The sequence below is a fragment of the Helicoverpa zea genome, chromosome 5 (genome assembly GCF_022581195.2).
Source record: "Helicoverpa zea isolate HzStark_Cry1AcR chromosome 5, ilHelZeax1.1, whole genome shotgun sequence".
In the NCBI taxonomy this organism is placed as follows: domain Eukaryota; kingdom Metazoa; phylum Arthropoda; class Insecta; order Lepidoptera; family Noctuidae; genus Helicoverpa; species Helicoverpa zea.
In genome coordinates, this window is record NC_061456.1 from 8,574,086 (window position 1) to 8,594,426 (window position 20,341).

The 20,341-nt window shown below is 34.1% G+C and overlaps 1 protein-coding gene across 2 annotated transcripts in view; it reads left to right on the forward strand.

The window, feature by feature from the left end:
• LOC124630764 overlaps positions 1 to 19,930 on the forward strand; it is a 30,188-nt gene extending 10,258 nt beyond the window's left edge. Inside the window, exons 2-7 of one of the 2 annotated variants that reach the window (XM_047164749.1) lie at positions 3,145 to 3,350; positions 6,252 to 6,387; positions 10,244 to 10,377; positions 14,269 to 14,473; positions 14,933 to 14,956; positions 18,978 to 19,930. In XM_047164749.1, coding sequence (XP_047020705.1) covers positions 3,145 to 3,350; positions 6,252 to 6,387; positions 10,244 to 10,377; positions 14,269 to 14,473; positions 14,933 to 14,956; positions 18,978 to 19,072 — 800 coding nt within the window. In that variant the 3' untranslated portion in view covers positions 19,073 to 19,930. The remainder of the gene's footprint in view (positions 1 to 3,144; positions 3,351 to 6,251; positions 6,388 to 10,243; positions 10,378 to 14,268; positions 14,474 to 14,932; positions 14,957 to 18,977) is intronic. The other variant, XM_047164750.1, reaches the window with a different exon arrangement.
• The last annotated feature ends 411 nt before the right edge of the window (positions 19,931 to 20,341 follow it).

Genomic DNA, 20,341 nt, shown 5'->3' on the forward strand with positions numbered 1-20,341 from the left:
ATATTTACAAACTAACATTTATTTAAAAGGCTTGACTGCCCGAAGGCTAGACCTATTTTTATTCTATTCAAAACCGTCTTCAATAATGTTTATACAGAAGAAATATCGAAAGTATTACACGAACTGTCTCCTATTGGATTTACGATTTCAGCGGTTTTTCGATTCCATTTATGTTCATACGACAATATGTATTTGTTATTTGATTTAATATGACGTACAATTGAACCGTTTTATTTGCATGTAAATATGTTTGTTTGTTGTTTTTGTGTAGGTATAAACGTTTATGCTTGACCTGTTTAAGTTTTTCTCCTCTGTCAGAAATATGCTATACCAACAGAAGTTACATACATAGCATTACCAATAGCTTTAGTTGAAACATTATTGAATTGAAATTACGTATTAGAAAGTAACCTTCAATTTTCTTTATAATTCACTTAAATGTATGAGTCTACTCCTAATACACTTTTAAATCCAATATTACTCTTTTGGACACGATAATAGAAATTTAGTTCTTTATTGTAGTGTAGAATGACTACGCGCCCGTAGCAATCACGTAGCCACGTAGCTACCAGCGTAGTAGCTACGCGCATAGTCTGCTACACCGTAGGTACGCTTTAGTGCAGTTGAGAGATATATTTATTACATATTTTTCTATGTTAATAGAGCTTATTAGTATAGTCTCTATTATTTTTTTGTTTAAATTTATCACTAGTTTAGCAACACGGATGTCTAATCAGAAGTGTTATCAGCACACATCCGTCTGTTCATATTCGTATTAGATAATTTCAGTTGTTGCTAAGTTGTAATAATGAATTATATAATAATCAGCACCGAATAAATAATATATTAACTATTTACCTATGTTATCTTAAAATATCATTCAAGTCTAGAAAATGTGTTGGTTTAGACAGTCTACATTAAGACAAATGTTATTTGCTTTATATTCTAGACGAATTATTATGCAAATGTATCAAGGTCGTGTCTGACCCAACGTTTCTAAGAATTGCATAACATCTGAGGCTCTTTAGAATTTCGTGGATGTTCAACCAAATGCTTGAAACTTTTTGTAAGTCTGCTCGAGAATTCGGAATTTATATGCTGAGCTACAGTTTTGATAAATATGAGCTAAAGTTTTCATTTTTATACTAAATTAAAGAAATAAAAAGTAATTTCTTAATCAAATAAATTAAAGACTGTTTGTTGCCTAAAACTAAACAAATAAAATTATGACTAAGCGAACTACTATACCTATTGTGTGTTTGTCTTCTAGGGTATACCATCACCAGATAAACCATCAGCGGCCACTGTATGATTTTATAGACCAAGCGAGTAATATGTAATCAACCTAAAAAATCTGATTTGAAATGTTCGTTTTGAGAAACTCAACCAAGATAATTTTAAAATACGCAGCAGATTATTAGGGGATTTCTGAATTAACCTCACGGTTTATTCTTTGAGATACTATACCGGAAACATCAAAACTTGAGATTGAACAAAAATGTGACCCATAGGGAAACATTGATGTTACTTAAAAACAAAATGATATAATTTATAAAAGTTAACTTGCTTCTATGTGCGGTTCACCCGCAACTGGGGGACTTCTGGGGAACTTCTTCCCATGCACGGACAAAACATAGATAGCATGTTAATCGGGGATAGTCAAGATTCCCATCAGTGGAATATTTTTTTAAATGGTTTAGTATTTTCGGAGCCTTTTTAAAGTAAAACAAACAAAAAAATGGTTCCTCTTCTTTATATTCTTATCTTTAGTTATGTATTTAAATACTACAAGGTATGAATTCATAGGAGTCTTTATTGAGTATCAACTAAGACCACTATCGTCGTCGTATTTATACTGTAGATCAATACAGTTTTCTGTAAAGTGGCCGACAGATGAAACTCAAGCTGCCTCCTCTTTGACACGATAAGTATTGGTCTACAAAAATACTTGGCAATATTTTTACATCTATTCTTAGAATAGCCAATACAAACTACTGGCTTCCAATTGGCTTATTCTATGTACATATATTCTAACGAAGTATTACTTTAGATTTCAGTAGTGTTGCCATGATTAAATGACTTATATAACTTCACATTTATCAAGAATTATTTTTGTATTCTGTAAATATCGACATGATAGGTATAAAGAAAGTATTGACTTCGGAAAGTTAAAGTGTAAAAAGCCAGTATAGACTATTATCAATATCATTGCGTACTTGAGACTCATCTTATCATTATTCGCAATGGCAAATATAAAAAGTTTCTATACCCGAAATAATCGCGACCACAGGCTTCGAGTTCCGAAAATAATCGGACCTGGCCGGACGTCTTTAGAAATAAAACTTACAAGTCGTCATAAAACGCAGTGGTGCTTCGCCTTGCAGTAAAATATTAACTCGTTTTATCCTGGTTTTAGAATAGAATAGAATAGAATAGGTCTTTATTTGCTTAGAATGTAGGTACATACAAAATGGGATGGTAAATAATACAATAGGATCCGTGTACATTCTGCCTTGTTGGCATGCAAATGCAATAATTATTATACAAAATTGTTTAAGGCAAATCGATTATTGAATTGTATCATCTAGGAAGTCTTGAACAGAATAATAACATTTATCTACAAGAAACTTTGTGAAGCATTTTTTAAATTTCATCAATGGCAGGGTTTTCATTTGATGAGGAATTTTATTAAAGATAACAGGAGCCATACAGATAACACTTTTTTTTAATAAGCTAGTTTTAAATTTGCCTGTGGATAGTGAGTGCTGATATTGAGATCTTAATGATGTATTTCGTTTTTTTAAAAAATAGGTCATGTAACTATATGCTCATAGAAATATGTGTACATATATATAGCATGGTACATTGACATGCATGCATGCGGTTTAATCTGACGTTATTTCTTACATTAAGTAGTGTTGAATCTGTTATTAATTTTATGTAACTAGAAAATGAAATTACTCTTTCATTATATTCCCAATATGTTTCGGATTTCGTTATCTTTAGATGCACCTAAACTCCAATGAATTCATGTTTTACACAAATCCAAAAAAGTACCTACTAGCTTTTAGTAGGTATAACTTATTTTATTTTTATCGATGATCTGTACTTGAAAAATAACGTATAAAAATCTCCTTGTTACAGAGTCGTTACTGCTAAAAATTGTTCGTGTATCAGTGCCCACATACCGGGTTCGGGGTCAGCCGGCCCAGTTCGAGTGCGATTACGAGCTAGGCGAGGACAACCTGTACTCAGTCAAGTGGTACCGAGATAATGAAGAGTTCTACCGGTACATGCCGAAGTATGATCCGCCGAAACACGCCTACAAATTGGAAGGGATTAAAGTTGATGTGAGTTGATTGTTTTAGTACGAGTAATATTAGGCCTTTTGTGGGATAGCACGTGTTAGTTATTTTCGTGTTGAACACGTGTTGGTCTGTTGCTATGGGTGTTTTGGTCAGCTTTTGTAGTCTATGGGTGCGTTTGTTTAAACCAAGCGAACTAGCTACGGCTGAAAAAAAGGGCATTATGTTGTAGCGTTTTAGCTTTTCGTCTCTGTCAATTTTATTTTCAAGACGAAAAATATTATTTCGTTGTTCTTTCTAATACGTAGGGATAACAGCACTTGTTCGATAGGTTAACACACCGTTACGCATATAATTTGAACTGTATAGTTATTATTAGATATGGTTTTAAATCACATTTTGCAATTTAAATATAAATACTTCAGGATAGGTGCTCACACGTGTAGGTACGATAAAATTAACTTTAACTTGTAACTTCATACGCACCTATACGATGTATTATTTGTATTGTGGCGTTTGTTTCGTTTTACATAATAGGCTAGGAATTACATCGCCCACGCATACCAGATGTAATCAAAAGTGATTTAACTTTAATTAAAAATGCTTTAAATAGCGCATGGTTAAAGCAGGTCATTGTTTCCAAAATGAACTTAATTTAGATCGCGTGGAATCATATTATTGCTCTCTCCTCAAATTGATACTTTCAATTCGATTTCGTTCTATTTTAAAATCCTTTGTAAAGTAACTGGATGTCATTATGACGCAAGTTTGTTTTTTACAATTTCTCTGTTCGTTTCGCCGATTGACTTCGGGCCGTTATGCAGGGTTACTGGTAAGTAGACCGCATCCTTTCATGAGGTGATAGTATAGGTCAATACGGACAAATTTGACCGTGGGATACAATGGGCAAAAGTTAACCCGTTTCAAGATAATCGAATTTCAAGATTTTTTCTTTAAAAGTCGTCTAGGTACACGTATACATTTTTATTATTAGTTAAAAGTCTCGTTTTTGCGGATTTTGTGTGTTTTGTGCCTTTTTGGGTAGCTAGATAAATGTAGATGTTTTTTAAGTATTCTGCACAAAAAAATGAAAACTAATATTTTTGAGAAAATAGCTACTAAAAAAGTAATTGTTGTTCGTTATAATTTTCTCTGTGATTTATACAGTTTTATGGTTTGTTATTATGAAGTGATTCATCTTCTATCCAAAAACACACAAAAATCCACAAAAACGAGACTTTTGACTAATAATGAAAATTTATACGTGTACCTAGACGACTGATCTTGAAATTCGATTATCTTGAAACGGGTTAACTTATGTCCAGTGTATGCCATGATCAAATTTGTCCGTATTGACCTATACTATCACCTCCTGAAAGGATGTGGTCTACTTACCAGTAACCCTGTATACGAAACTAAAAAAACACTAATCGATCAAGAGCCGACCCGCGAAAACGTCGCGTTCGCAACCGCATACCAACAAGGCATCCTATTTAAGTTACTTTCAAGTGCTCAAACCCTCCATTATAAGATAAAACGTCTGTAAATGATGCCTTCTAATTTCGTAGCAGTTAACCACATTTTCTGTGTCACATCTTATGAATTCCCTTTGTAAACACGAACGACACCAGAACACTGTCGACTTTAACTTCAGTCATCCTAACTTATCGTATATTTGAGAAGCTATTACAAATTGAGGCTTATTTTATTCAGTAGATGAAATGAACTTGTATACGTAAAAATAAAACAACATTATGAAACGTTGACAATAATAACATCAACGTCAATTTTAGAGGAAAACGCTTGAAGGCTATATCTGCGCTCTGTGCTTCAGTTTATGTAATGTGATGCATCGCTACAGGGCAAATTATCGTGTAATTTGAAAGGTTTTCTTGGAATCTCATTCTTTAAAGAGGTTTTATAGGGCGGCTATCTATTGGGGCGTACAATAGGGGACGCCGTCGAACTCTGACAAAAGATGGGGATAGAAATGAGCCGAAGCCTCACAATCCTTACGAGACTATTGAGGACTACTATCAACTAAGCTAGTGGAAACTTGCTCAACAAAATTACTTGCAGCAAGCGGTACAGGAAGAAATTATTGTCCCTCATTGATCTGATAAAGTTTGAATTTATATTGAGTAAGCAAGTTTGTTAAAGTTTTGTTATACGCTGCGGACAAAGTAATTTGAGCCCAAAGATAACGTTGGTAAATGGTTTGAGAAAGTATAATACTTACTTGTGTAATTGTATATAAAAATATGAGACTGAAGCTCAACAAATTCCCACACAGAAGTCGCTACGGTTATTTTAGTCGGTATACAAGGCAATTGTTTTTTAAAAGAAAACTTGGGGAAGGCGGTGAAACATTTCAAATGAGCAATTAAATAAAAAAATAACCAAAAGTAGATACAGAAAGAAATTCCAGTTTGCAACGAGGTCGTTCGTTAAATTGCACAACTTTTGTAGGACTTCTTGCAATTAGCTCATTACATCGTTTTATAAAAAAATATAATATTTTTCCTTGAATACGGGGTAAATTGGAAATTGATGCATATTTTACTTGCTATATAATTTTGACGCAGTATGTTGCATTTCGTATAGTATATATATTATATATAGATATAATAAGTATATAGATTTTTAACCGGCTTCCAAGAAGGGTTATGTTTTTCGGAGTTGTATATAGTGCCATCGTCACTCAAAAAGTAGCTACTTCCGGAAACCATTTGGACAGTATGTTTTTTAACAGAAAACATAAAAAAATATATATTAAAATTAGAGGGATCTGCTGTCAATCTGATATTTGACGTACACGCGGTTTCAAGCGATACTTAATTATGTAACTTAAAATAGTATTATGTTCTTCGTAGTTCTCATGTATGTATGGAGAAGGTTTAGCATAAAATATAGTACTTACTTACTTTTATATTTTCTCCCAAACAGTTACAAAAGTCAGACGACCGCAGAGTCATCTTACATCAGGTGACGCTCAAATCCAGTGGGTTGTACAGATGCGAAGTATCAGCCGAAGCGCCAAGCTTCGCATCAGCTGCTGGAGAGGGGAGGATGGAAGTTATATGTAAGTAATGACCTTAAGAGGTACTAGTTCAAGTAGTAGTATGGGCATGATGACAAAAAGAAGGGCACATCTGGGGCACTGCTGTGCCCTCAGATCAATATCAGATCCACCCTTAAATTTTGATATTTTGGTAGGAAAAAAAATTGGTGTCTAATGTTTTGCTATTCTTAAAACGGAACTCTGCCGTCACGCCTATCGAGAGAAGGTACTCTGTGTTTTAGGTACATAGGTATCTACATACCAAAATTCATTCAACTTGGTCTTACAGTAAAACCGTAGTAACCACACCAAACTGAAGGATTCCATGAATTTAAGCATATCTAGATGAGAGCCAATACTACCAGACTTTTTAATTTTGAGCCTTTCAGTTACATGACAGTTGTAGAAATTCAGCCCTGAATATTTAATTTTAAAAGTCCAATAAATGTTTTGAGCCAACTTTTACAAAAAGTTTAATATTACATGCGAATATTATTACGTTTCAGAAATAATCCTATCATATGTGACATTATTCGTGAAGGTCGCTGTTTGTGTTATCAGTACTGGGATTCTATAAAACTCGATCAACAACTCGCATTTCACTTCGATTCGTAATGTCATTTCATACTTTAGGGGAGGTAGGGGAGGGATGGGCACTTTTTCACAATTTATTGCATAAAAAATCAGATTTTACAGATCATTATCAACTTTTATTGCCATTTCTTATATTCGGCTAGATATAATGAAAGAGCTTTCCTAAAAATTACAATCAGTTTCAACATTACGAGATATTTAAACGGTTTTATTTAGCTCACCCCGTTTGTTTTATTACTTATTCTTGGATCAAATTTAGTAATTCAAATTTCACCCTCTTCCTGTCAACCGATTGGTCTGAAATTTTGTATACACCTTTAATTAAATCCAATATGGCCGCCGGCACAAAATGGCACAGCCCCCTCAATATGGGTATCAAATGAAAGGGCTACACAAGTAGAATACTGTCAGCAACCCCAGCGGGGCGCAACAGGGCCAAGGCCTGCCTGCACGTCGATTCTATAAAATTCGAACAACAACTCGCATTTCACTTCGCTATTCACTCTCACTTCGCATTCGATTCAGAACGACCTTGATTTTGCATTCTGTAAACATCACCTAATCACTTGCGAAGTGAAGTGAGCTCGACATCGACCAATGCTGTGCTAGTGACTTCCCCACTCGACAAAATGTCAACCGAGATTAATCAGTTTTTAATTTTATCAGTTTTGACACAGAATTTTAGCTAAATATGATGTTTTAGTTATAATTTGTTATTGTAAGGAATTTGAGGCAGCTTTTAAGTATAAAATAAACAGAAATCTCTAAATTCGTGCTGTGAATATAATCTATGCTTACCCTACGAAAAAAAATACTGACAGCGCCAATTTGCCTTTTTTGCTGATTTTGAGGAAACCTTATATATTTTTTTACTACGGCCGGATTGTTCAGAGCTTCCACTACTTCATTTATGCAACGAGATGCAGACGGTTGCGATAAATAAGTTCTGATGCCCTCTTTAATAACCTTCTGGTAACTGCCACTAGCCAAGAATGATAAAGTACATAGTATCTGTGAAACAATAAATCAATAAAAAATTTAATACCTACTTTATCTGGATTTAGTGAAAACAAAATTGAGACCAATTTGGTTATTTTCATGCTTAAGAGAATACCAATATTATAACTGAAGTACAGAGTCTTTTGAAAACATATCAGCTGGCGGGGAAACCACATAAAGGGAATACTCCTTATTAAGAACTAAGTGTTTTTCTTATTATTGTGTGCTTGATTACAATTTTTCAACTATAAACTGTGTCAATACTTACTTTTACACGAGTTGTAAGTCCTTTGCCTCGACGTTTTGTGGGCTTTATCAGGGGCAGTAAATCAGACTCCAGTTGGTCAATTAGCTCCTTTGACAATCTATATATGCTCACATAGTCATCATCGCGAGTTAATAAAGATAAACTACGAATTCTAGCAGATTGTTGACGCTTTTCTAAATTATCTAAAGCATGAGCTTCTTCTAATAAAGATTTAAGCAAAAACATTCTAGCCATCGTTAAAGGTAGGCACTTAATCACTTTAAAACACTTAGAACTTTATTTAAACACTATTTTAAATATAATAGTCTCTAGATCAAGTTGGCAACGGTACCTGAAAAAAGATTCTATAAAGGATTTTTCGCGCAGATTTATAACCTCACAAATTTTCACTGACGAAGAAGAGCAAAAATTTACAAATTATACATTACATGGTATGTCCAAGCCTCCCTACCATAGGGAGCATTGGACACTTTTGACTTAGTTTATGAAAAAAAAATCGGTAAAAAAACTTTTAAGTTAAACGGTTTTATCTTATGTGCACTGAAAACTAGAAAATAAAAAATAGTTACTTACCTGTCAACCTACGTAGGTGGTCCCGGTCATATTAGACTAAATAAAAACGTGGGGCCAATTAACTATTGCTGTAGTACTCTCTTCTAAAGGTATAATAGGTGTGGATTGCATCGACTTACTATAATCGTAACTGGAGATTTTGACAATCAATAATTAATAATAGAAAATACACATACCTTTCATTAGTTTTCTCTTTATAACGATCCGAAACCGCAACAAAATATTTAAGTACTTTTACGAGTGTTTGTTCTTGACAACTCACAAAAATGACAGATAGTCTATGGATGAACACCGTTACCAGTCGGTAACGTAAACTACCCAATAAAAAAAAAACAAAACTATGATCAGAAATCAGAATAAAAGGACCCCCCTTTTATTCTGATTTGATCATGTCTCCCAACTGCCCATCTCTCCCCTACCTCCCCTATAGATAGACAGATTTTGACAGATCTGTCAAAATCTCGACTTTGATTTAGTTCAACTTGTCAACACGCTCGATAGTGTAGCGCTAGTGTAGTTTGACAATGTCAATCACGAAACTTTAAGGTAGAATTCCGTGGGTCGCGATTGTCGCAGCCGCGCGCGACAAAAGTCAACCTATGAAAATGTATGGCACCGCTGCCGAGGGCTGCGACAGTCGCGCGCGGACGACGAATTTCGTGAGCCGCTCGCGGCCGTACGCTTCTCAACATGGTCTAGCGCTTAATAACATCTATAGAATTTTAGTAAAACCAGAATTAAATTTTTGACAATGCCGCGAGCAGCTTACGAAATTCGTCGGCCGCGCGCGACTGTCACGGGCCTCGACAACGGTGCCATACATTTTCATAGGTTGACTATTGTCGCGTCCACGGAATTCTACCTTTAGATCGAAGTCGAAGTGAGAGTGATGTCGAAGTGAGTTGTGATATTTTATAGAATCGACATGCAGATTTTGTAGTGTTATGTTTTTAAATAGAAGAAAGTTTGTGTTTATAAAGTCCTTCTTCAGATTATTTTATTCTTTTGAAACAAGATAAATTATTCACGGAAAAGTCATCACATATGATCAATAGACCCATTTATAAATTTGCATATTTCCGCTTCGTTTTCTCGGTATTTCTACATTTTCCAATTTAATTTACTTTGACGAGAAGCATACGTCAGGAGGAAGCCAATATTTCAATTTGGGCTCCGTATTACAACCGCAGCGTTAAGTAATGTAGCTTCGGAGCCTAAACACAACAGTTATAAATTTTGTCTTTTTTGGCATGTAACGTAACATAGTGTTCAATTATTTTATATGTGGTTCTTACTTGAACAGCATCCTGGGATTTTATGCCAACTGACCGTTATCGGTGTTTATTTCCCCTTTTTGGACCCTTACCAACAAACGAATGTTTATTATTTGCGCCTAAGCAAAGTAGGCAAGTCGTTCCTTTCTGACTGATTGTTTCTTCGCAGATTTACCGAGGGAAGGGCCGAGAATAACGGGCAATGAACAAGAGAATAGAAGAGGGGACTCCTTGTTCCTAAACTGTACTTCGGGCCGGTCGTACCCCGCGGCGGTACTGAGCTGGGACATCGATGGAGAAAAGGTACTAATAAATATTTTGAACGAAAAAATATTGACATTTACGAGACAAGCAATATTTGGCCGATCTCGGTTTTGATAGAGGTAAAATGTTGACTTTTATTTGACCCAGATAAAACGAGACCTGATTTACTGAACATTGGATCAGAAACTAATTTGGCAGGATTTTTATCTAAAGTCTAGTTTTGGTATAGTTTCACAATACAAAATTTACAAGACTATTATACCTACGATACTACACTATGTAGATCAGAATGTATAATGTGATCAACATTTTCACATACCTGGTGTATTCAAGTAAATAATTTCTTTATATTCTTTAAGCAGTTCTATTCCATACCCGTCACAGTCTCTTTCCATCCGTCCATCCTTCACAGCCCCTAGGCTGTCCGTCTTCGGACGTAGGCCTCCTCCAAATCTTGCCACAGTCTCTTTAGTAAAGTTTAATTAATTTGGACCTACATATTTTTATTGATTACCCAATTTTTGTCGGAAACATTGGTATTACCCACCAAATAACCAGGTAAAGATGACCATTAGGTATTCGTACTATGGTCACTGACCTATCGAGCATCGTGAGGGAACATAATGCATTATGCGTCCATTACCAACCGTGCTAGAACTAATCCTCGCGTTAGGACCAACTGTTCACATCAATCAATCTCCTAGACTCGGCTTGCACTTACTCATTCACACTTTACCTAGTTTTGTTGGTACTTTTTTATGTAGCGGAACAATTTACTGTTTAGTTGGTAATTAGTAATGGCCTTCAGCAATGACGAAAGATCCTTAAGCTATAACATGCGATATCTGACTTGATTTCGTAGAATATAATGTATTAGAATTGAAATTGCTAAGATGTACATTACCAACACGGCTGTTAAGTAAAATTGCTCCTGACTGCAGTTCTTTTTATAACATTTCGCTCGTGTTCATGAAATAAAGCAATTTCATAAATTTCCAACAAATAAGCCAAATAAACCATTATTTAAGTCCACTGCACGCCGTTACTATTTTATTGCTGAATTATACCAGCTATTCTAGATCTAATATAAAGGAATAAAATTTTAACGAATCCTTCATGAAAGCCTTTATAGGCGTACGTCGACGTTATAAAATAAATAAACTTTTATTTCATCAAAGTACATATAAATACAAGTATTTGAGCTATTTACAGTGAACTATGCACTTTTGAATAAAATAAAGTAATGAATGTGCATCAATTAATTGCGAGTTAATTAAGCAGTTTTAATTTTGATCGGCCGGTAATACAATATTCCACGTACCAAGTAGATGTAATTTCAGGCGAACGATCCTTATTAATATAATTGTTCGCCCTGATATTTGACCCTTTTCAACGAGTTTCTGTAATTCGAGTCTTTCGTCCAATAAGGTTTTTTCAAATTTTAACTTTCCCCAAATCCTTACTGGGCTTATTGAAGTGCGGGGTCGTATTTATCTTTTATTTCTGATTTGGACCGAGTTTGTTTTTGTTTCGAACAACACAGCCGAACTCGTCACATTCTTTTTTATTCGGGTCGAACTTGTAGCAATATACAAAGATATACTAGCTAAATGTTATGCTACAATACTACGCATTTTGTGGAGTTCGTAAATTGTTCTTATTAAGGCCTGTCCACTCCACGAGCATTGTTATATTTTTATTTTACTTTTACCTGTTACTTGCCATCGAATCACTCGTGTCGTCACATTATTTAATGGAACGAACATCGAATAGCCACGAGACATGTTAAATCAATATCAGTCTATATTGAAAAGGGAGCCGGTGTCATTACAGGGGATTAAACTGTTCACAGAATTCATCTGGTAACTGCGAATATTTGGTAGAATAGATCTATTAACAAGATCCTTGCTCACAATGGTTATAGTTGCCATGAAATTTATGATCAATTATCGCGTCTAATGTTCCGAATCGAAGGGTATTGTAGCGTGGATGTCTTCTCAGAATTACTGTGGAACTCTATTTGTGGCCGTCCCAAATGGCAAATTGAAAGCTAGGCTAATTACTGACGTAAATACGCATTGTGAGGAAGATTCGGCTATTGAACTGTCATAACATGGTTATATCACGTAACGTTGTACGAATATACGTAATTAATAAAGGTTGAATAAGTGGTTTAATTAATCGATAACTGTTCTAATATTCGGAGCTCTAAATAAACCCAATCTATTTCTAAAAGAGATCCGTATGTTAAGATAAAATCAGGTCACATGTGCTAAATCTGTGATATTAACTTGGCTATGTGTAAGTAGACCTTCTCGTAAATACTTTTTGATTCCCTCCAGCTATATTTTCCTTTGTACGGCCATATTTCCTCTATCCTATAGTTCGGCCATTCAGAGAATGCGTTCCTGACACGTCGCGATTGAACTGACGACGTAACTTTGCAATGGCGTTGCAGTTACGATAAAAATATTTTTGCTGGTTGTTTACCGTTTTAACAATTGAGGAGCATTAAAACAACATTATTATATCAATAATCAATGAATGTAGTTACGTCGTCAGTTCAATCGCGACGTGTCAGGAACGCATTCTCTGAATGGCCGAACTTTAATTGACATCTCACAGTTGTACAAATTGACAGACTTTCTTTTGTTCTACTTCATCTGTTCCCGAGCACTAATTAAAACACGTTGTGCTCAAATTACAGTTGTTGTAGATTATGGCAGATACAATACGTTAATTGACGTAGATTTTCATGATAATTATCTTGAGTAATATGTTAATATCACACATTATTGGCTTTTCACAAGTTTTTTAATTGAAATGATTATCTTAAAGCCCAAAATAATAATCGAGAAACATTTTAATTCAATAAACTTTTAGAGTTAAGCACAGAAATCGAAAATTATTCGAGGTATTTTTTTGTCGCGAATAAAATCAAGCTTCTTTTTTTATAAAAAAACATTTTATATTTGAATTTAATTCCCCACACATGTGACACCGATTTTAAATAGTGCTTTACTATTCTGGGAAATAAATATGACATATATTTTTTCCCCTATAGGTTTATGCGTGAAGACTGCGAGTATTCCAGGAAAAATAACGGTATTGCAAAAAGTAGATAAAAGTAGCTTTTGTTACATTTTATGGACTACGAAGACTCAAAAAGTAATTATAGTTGCACTGACCTAGAAGTTGCAATAGCGGAAATATTCGAAATATCCGCTGCTGGAATTTGTGCTCACAGATTTAGTTGCAGTGCCACGTTCTACGCCCCGGTTTCAGGGACCGAATATATGTGGGAAGTATGTGGGCCCACATCTTTTAAATACCTAACAATTTTATTCAATATTGGCGATTAATTTTAATTCCAGCTGATCAACTATCGAAAGTTTTATCATATCAAATCGTTTATTGCATTCCATAATGTACATTAAGTGATTTAAGTGACAAAATATAAAATTATAGTCACAATAAAATTATGGACCCTAATGGGCGAAGCAAAATAGAAGAAAGGAAAGCGTTTAATGTTACATAGTAGTAGTAGTTCAATAAGTAGCTCTTTTGACATAAAGTATACAAAAGAATAAAATTATGTATTAGGTACCTACTACCATCTACTCTTCCCATCCAATGCCATTATGCTCAGCCTCAACACCAGAACGCAAATAGTTTATGACATTCTTCCCATGGGTTACGTAGTTATTACTGGTTAAGTTAAACGGGAAACTACAGCGCTGAAATATTTTATGTTTTATGGCGTCATTATGTAGACGAAACTTCTTCCTTACTGCCGAAATGAGGGGTAAATAGTTTATGCCTTGTTTGTTAATCAGTGAAGTTGTTGCGCGTGCTATGTGCTAACGACTACAGTATAAAGTCAAAGTCTACCCAAAGATTTATTTCACTAATCATTTATATCTTTCGCAGGTCATGGACCCCCAACTTCTCGTAGAGTACCCGCCAACGCAGCACGCGCATGGTCTACTATCCACAGCGTTGGGACTTCGCGTCCCCGTCGGCAGAACCATGCAAGTCCGATGTACGGCCCGAGTGGCCCCCGCTTGGCGGGAAGGCAGCGAGGCAGTCGTCGGGAACAGCCAGCTTGCAGACAGCAAGGAGGCCATGCTACTAGGTAATTTAAATTTGGAATACTAATTTTGAATTTGAAAAAGGATTCATTGTTTATTCGTTGATTTGAAAGGCTTAATTTGTCATTCGGCCGGTACTTTTGACATATTGATTGATGGACTGACCTTTTCAAATATTCAGATTTATTTTGTTACCAATTAACACAGTACGTTGCCATGGTAACGATTTTCATTTGTCCCAGATAGATTGAAAGTTGAAGATATTTTAAAATATTGTGGTCGTACTATTAATAGAAAAGGGTCTCCAAGTCCGTATAAAATGACATATTGACCTATTTAATCGACGGATTATACGTGCCTTTTGGGGCCATTCTACGACGAAAATGTTTGATATTGGCTTAAAGTATCTAGCTATTATTGGCTAGAGGAATACTTAATCGTACTGAAATACTTATAATGTGTTTGTTGAAATTATCGTAGAATGACCCTAGTCTTTGTTCAAGGTATCGGGGAGGACAGCATACTTTGTAAGTAGAATTATGACGCATTCTTTTGTTTTTTACGATTGTGTAATATCATATTAGAAATAAGTATAATCACTCTTGTTGGCCCTGGAAAATGTGAGCCTAAGATACCTTTTAATTTCTTTATTTTGAAAAATACTTAGGTATGCGTAAATAGAATCAATTAGAAAAGTTTTGTCATAATGTAACAAAGCCGCTTATACTGGGAAATAGGTTGTGTGATTAGGTACCAAGAAAAGTCGACTTATCTTGGAAATATAGTGGCAATTATTTAGATTTCCTGAAGTCTATGTATAGAATTCGCACAAACACATTATCCCATTCGCATTTTTTTTCAAACTTACTGAGAAAATATATTAAAATATATTCTTATCAACCAGGTAAACTTAATTCAAAATCAATGAATGTCACTGTTTGAAACCAAACTTAGAATTTGTATTTAATTCCGCTTAAAAATAGATAGAAGCCAGATCATATTTAGATTCTCTAATTAGCATAACCTTTAAAATAATCTGCAGTAATTCCATACACATATATGTATTTCTGATTAATGCATCTCCGTTTCATAATATACTGTGGAAGTGAAAGGTCATTTGTGACGTCACAACGTCCTTCTTGCAACCCTAAACCTCAACACTGAGAGCTCTGAACATACTAGAATTCAGCTCAATAATGTTCAATGTATCTTAGCAAACTATTTCAATACAGTAAGTAATTATTTTGAGTTGGCGTTTAGTTTCATGTGGAGCTATTTTCTTAATTGCTTAAGATCGCGATACTAATGTTGTAGGCATTTATTCAACTGATCAGTCGACTTTATATTATTGTAATTGATGCGAAAAACGAATGTCGATATTTGTTTTAAAAAAGAGCTGTAAATTGAAACGTACACGCTAAAATATTATCGTTGTTTTTTACAATGGATTCATATCAAGAATCTTTGCGATCAGACAAAGACATCACGACTGTCTGAATATGATTCTTCTTCACAAATGTAGCCTTAACTTTTGATTTCCATTTGTTAGCATCGCAAATGAACGGTGCAAGTGCGGTGTAACCATGGAGAACAAAATGACTAGCGGAGGTGCCAATAACGGAAACTCACCTAAGAAAGTAGCGCGTCAAAATGCGGCTGTGCGGGGGACGAGGAACGTTACAGTTACCTTATACGCTTTCTTTGGACCGGACCATTTTAGTAATACCAAAAACGTTGACAGAAGAATTCGAACACTTCTTTAGTTAACTCATAACTGATCGTTTTGGTCATGCTCACCGTACGAGTTGTTTCATAGAAAAAGGACCTGCATTATGGCATCTCCGCTTACTTATTACTCTGTGGGTGCAACAATATGGATAGTTGGGGGGCTGGTGCACTAATTACACCATGCAAACGAACCGAACATACGTATCCGTTTAATTAGGAAGAGCCTGGTTCCGTAACTTCGTATATTTTGGTGAATGTGGAATTAATTCCTTCTATTCTTGGTATTTTAATTGAAGGGTATGTTGTGAAGTTTCGTGTGAAAGTTGGTTTGGTTTACACGTGTAGTAAGTCAAGTTTGCGAAATGATTTTCTTTTACTATTTTCTGCTTGTAGCTTCAACTCAAAGAAGTACAAATAATAGATAAAAATGTGTCTCCTTGAAAGGTAAATTTCTTTTAAATAAGACGGCGTACATAGGATTTACATATAAAGACATTTTTATAGAATTTTATAATGCGCTATTACGGTTAACCATTAGGTAAATTTAAAAACCTAAAAAGTCATTCTATGTATTAATTATTTTCTAACAATTTTATTCAGAAAAACTAGTTACCTAGAATATTAAAATCCATGAATTTCGTACGACCGCTTAGTCGTGCCGCATGAATAGCGAGCAAACGATTGGTCGACAAAATTCGTTCGATAATCGAAAGAAACGCTCATTGAATGAATTTTCTATCGAGACTATTCTGCAGGGCCATATAAAAGATTTTCGATCGATGATCTATTTTGAGGACATTTTGAAAGCAGTGTCTTCGTTGTTGTTTGGTTAATAAAATTATGGGAACAATAAATTGGTTTTTCCAGTTACTTAGGTAATGCTAGAAAAGGGTAATAATTTGACGTTACTTACATACATGTTACTAGGATTTTTTTTATATTTGTTTGTAAATTAAGCTACAGCTTACATTGTCTGTTAATTTACTCTTTACACGTATTTTCGTTACATCAAACTGGGGTATATTGGATAGTCTTCAGCTAGTAAAGTGATGATTTTCTATAATGGGGCATGAGGTCTATCTCTAAAAACATTGTTAGCATATAAAAACCTATTAGTTATAACAACTAAATACTTACCTTGTTCCATGACAAAGCCCTAAACAGATGTCATTAGTAAATCGCAATACGACATTATCGTCGTAACAGGCGTATTCAAGTGAACTCCTATTATATCCGATGTATCGATACATCGGTACTATCTAAATCGATTTGTGATTACAAATGTCGCGATTAATTAACTATTCAATTGATGTAACTCCGTACGTGGTATTTGATTGAGTAGCACGCTTGACACAATTTATAACGTACTGCAGGTTTGTGTTTGTACAATTAGTGTATGTTTTGATAATCTACAACAAAACACTTACCCAAAAATCTGATACTACATTATAATAATACCGATTTGTCTATTTTGAAAATTAAAAAAGATTAACCAGGAAATATTATCAGGAAACTCAAAATAAACTTGGAAAGACTTAATGGTATTTTAGCTATTTTTCTCACAAATTGTTTATTGAATTTTGCTCGGGACAATAGGGCCATTTCTTCAATAATTTAGCTTCGCTCCCACCAATATTGTTATAAAGAGTACAATAGTATCAATTTCAATAAAGAATTATATAGCTTTCGAATCGTTTTTATTCTCCGATACTTAAATTATTCTCATTAAAATGAATCTGAAGGAGGCTCTTATTATATAGGGCATCAAAAATAATGATCGAAACCAATATTTCTGTAATTAAAATCATAACATTGTTCAATCAATTTAACTCGAAGAGCTGTTGCGGCAACAATTTGGAAGTAAATATTCGATAGTGAGGTGTTTTAAACGTGTAGATAAATAAAATATAAAATTAAGATTCGAGTATTTGCATCGAGTACCTAATTTTAAATTATATCGCAAAATCTCTTCCTAAGTGGTTACTGTGATTATACTGATAGTAATAACTAATATTTAGCAGTATTTGAGGCACATAAACATGTATATGGCTGATTACGAAGATACCTTTCAAATTCTGTTCAAAGATGAGTTGAAAAAAAAAAAATGAAACAAAAACATATTTGCAGCCAGTGCGGTATTTTTGAAATTAGAATCGAATTAATTTTGCGAGGATTAGCAGTGGTATTTGACTGGCATTTGCGGAGCTGAGCTGTCGGCACGCGATGTTAAGGATTATTCGTCAGCTCATAGTGAGCTGTGAATGCGCCAATAAGCTTGGAACACGCCAGAGTTGGCTTATTGATCTAATGACATCTTTGGACTTTAAATAACTGAAGATAAAATGTCGTAATTACTGGCAGCTGTTGAAATTAATGTCATAATTGATTCCTGTAGCGGACTGATTCTTGATGGTTGATAACCAGAAAATCAAATTAAAAAAAAAAACAAACAATAACTTTTTTGCTTTCTTGTTTTGTATTCTCCCTACATATGAAGGCTTTAAGGTTACTGTAGGTTCTGATAACATAACGAAGGACGACAAAATAGTATATTACACCGATTTTAAACGTTGTGAAAAATTTTCCTTTGATGGTTGTTGTAAAACCATGTTTGTCCAATTATAAATTCTTCTTAGCTACAGCTTACTTCGACTCCAGAATTAATTAAAAAAGAAAAACGCTAGTCAACAAGGTGCAAGTGGTTCTCCTTAAGCGCTACACCGAGTAAACGTTGGTATATTATTGTGATGTCCAAGTTTTTACTAGCTCCCTGGGGGAGTCTCATCATTTAACTCGAATAACAAAGCTTGTTTGTTTCAGTGAGGAGTTCAAGCGAGGCGTCTGCGCTAAGTGTAATACTGTTAACACTTTCCCTCACCCTCCTCTTCAGATCCCTAATGCAATCAGAAACGTGATAAATTATCTCAACTCTTTTATTAACAAAACGTGATTTAGACTCAGGCAAGGCTACGGCGTATTCCGACAAAGGAATACTCCCAACAAACTCTTAGATATAATTAAACATTATTTCTTTGACTTTTGTAATATTGTAATTGGTTCTCATGATAATTGTTTACGTGATAATGTACAATTCAGGTAGTTAGTAAATACTTAAATGTTTTATAGTAAAATATTGAATTAAGTCCTCGATACATATCTCGGTCTTTATTGCTAGTGTTAATTTTGTTGGTACTTTCTCAAAAGTGAAGTGTTATCGTTAGGTATAAAATTTATATTTTTGCAGCAAAAGCTATTTGTATTTAAGTTTTTATTTGAAAACCTATCTTTAGAATTCAAAATTATATTGTAAATAAAAGTTTAGAATCGCCTTCTTAGATCTACTGATGTATATAAAGTTATAATACTAGTCGATCTCTTTTGTAAGAATATTATAAAAATCGAGAACTTAACTACGTACTGGGAATGTTGACGACTTGTAAAAACAATGAGGGATTATAATAAAATAAATTTAATACTAGGAATGTAAACTGCTTTTAAGAACTTTCTTTTTTTGTAACCAAGTTTTCTAAGTACTTTTGTGTAAGAAAATCTTGAACAAAACACTGCTGTATTATAAAATAAGTTTGGTTGAAAATATTATATATGCCGATGGTGTAAAAATATTTGTCAGTACATATCCTGAATTGCTGAATATCACGATCCAGTTGTACATATCGGACTAGTAACACATAATATGCTTTTGTTGTTAACGTCTACTGTAATTAGTATTATACTGGCATGATTTTTGTTGAAATAAAGAGCGATATTTGTTACACAAGGTTTTTAATTTCACACCTTATGTATGTAATACCAAGATGTACTACGGTAAATCTTTGGCTGTAGATGAAAAAATATTATAAAATGTTTAGTTGCCAAAAAAATCAATAAACCAAATCAATAAACTCATCCAAATTACGTAATTACATTTTTTTATTTGAAAAGTAGTTATACAAAGTAGTAAAATAATCAAAATATAGGGCGATAAGTGAGAATAAAATTCGCTCTTAAATTTATTTTAATTAACTAGGTAATTTTTTCAGAAACTTAATTTACATTTACGCCGCTGAAAGCTCGTTAAATACCCAGCTAGGCAGGTTCTTATTTACTAACCAATCTATAGAAACACCAAATTTTAAAATAATATTATTTCTCTTAACTTTTATCGAAAAGGTAGGATTTAATAA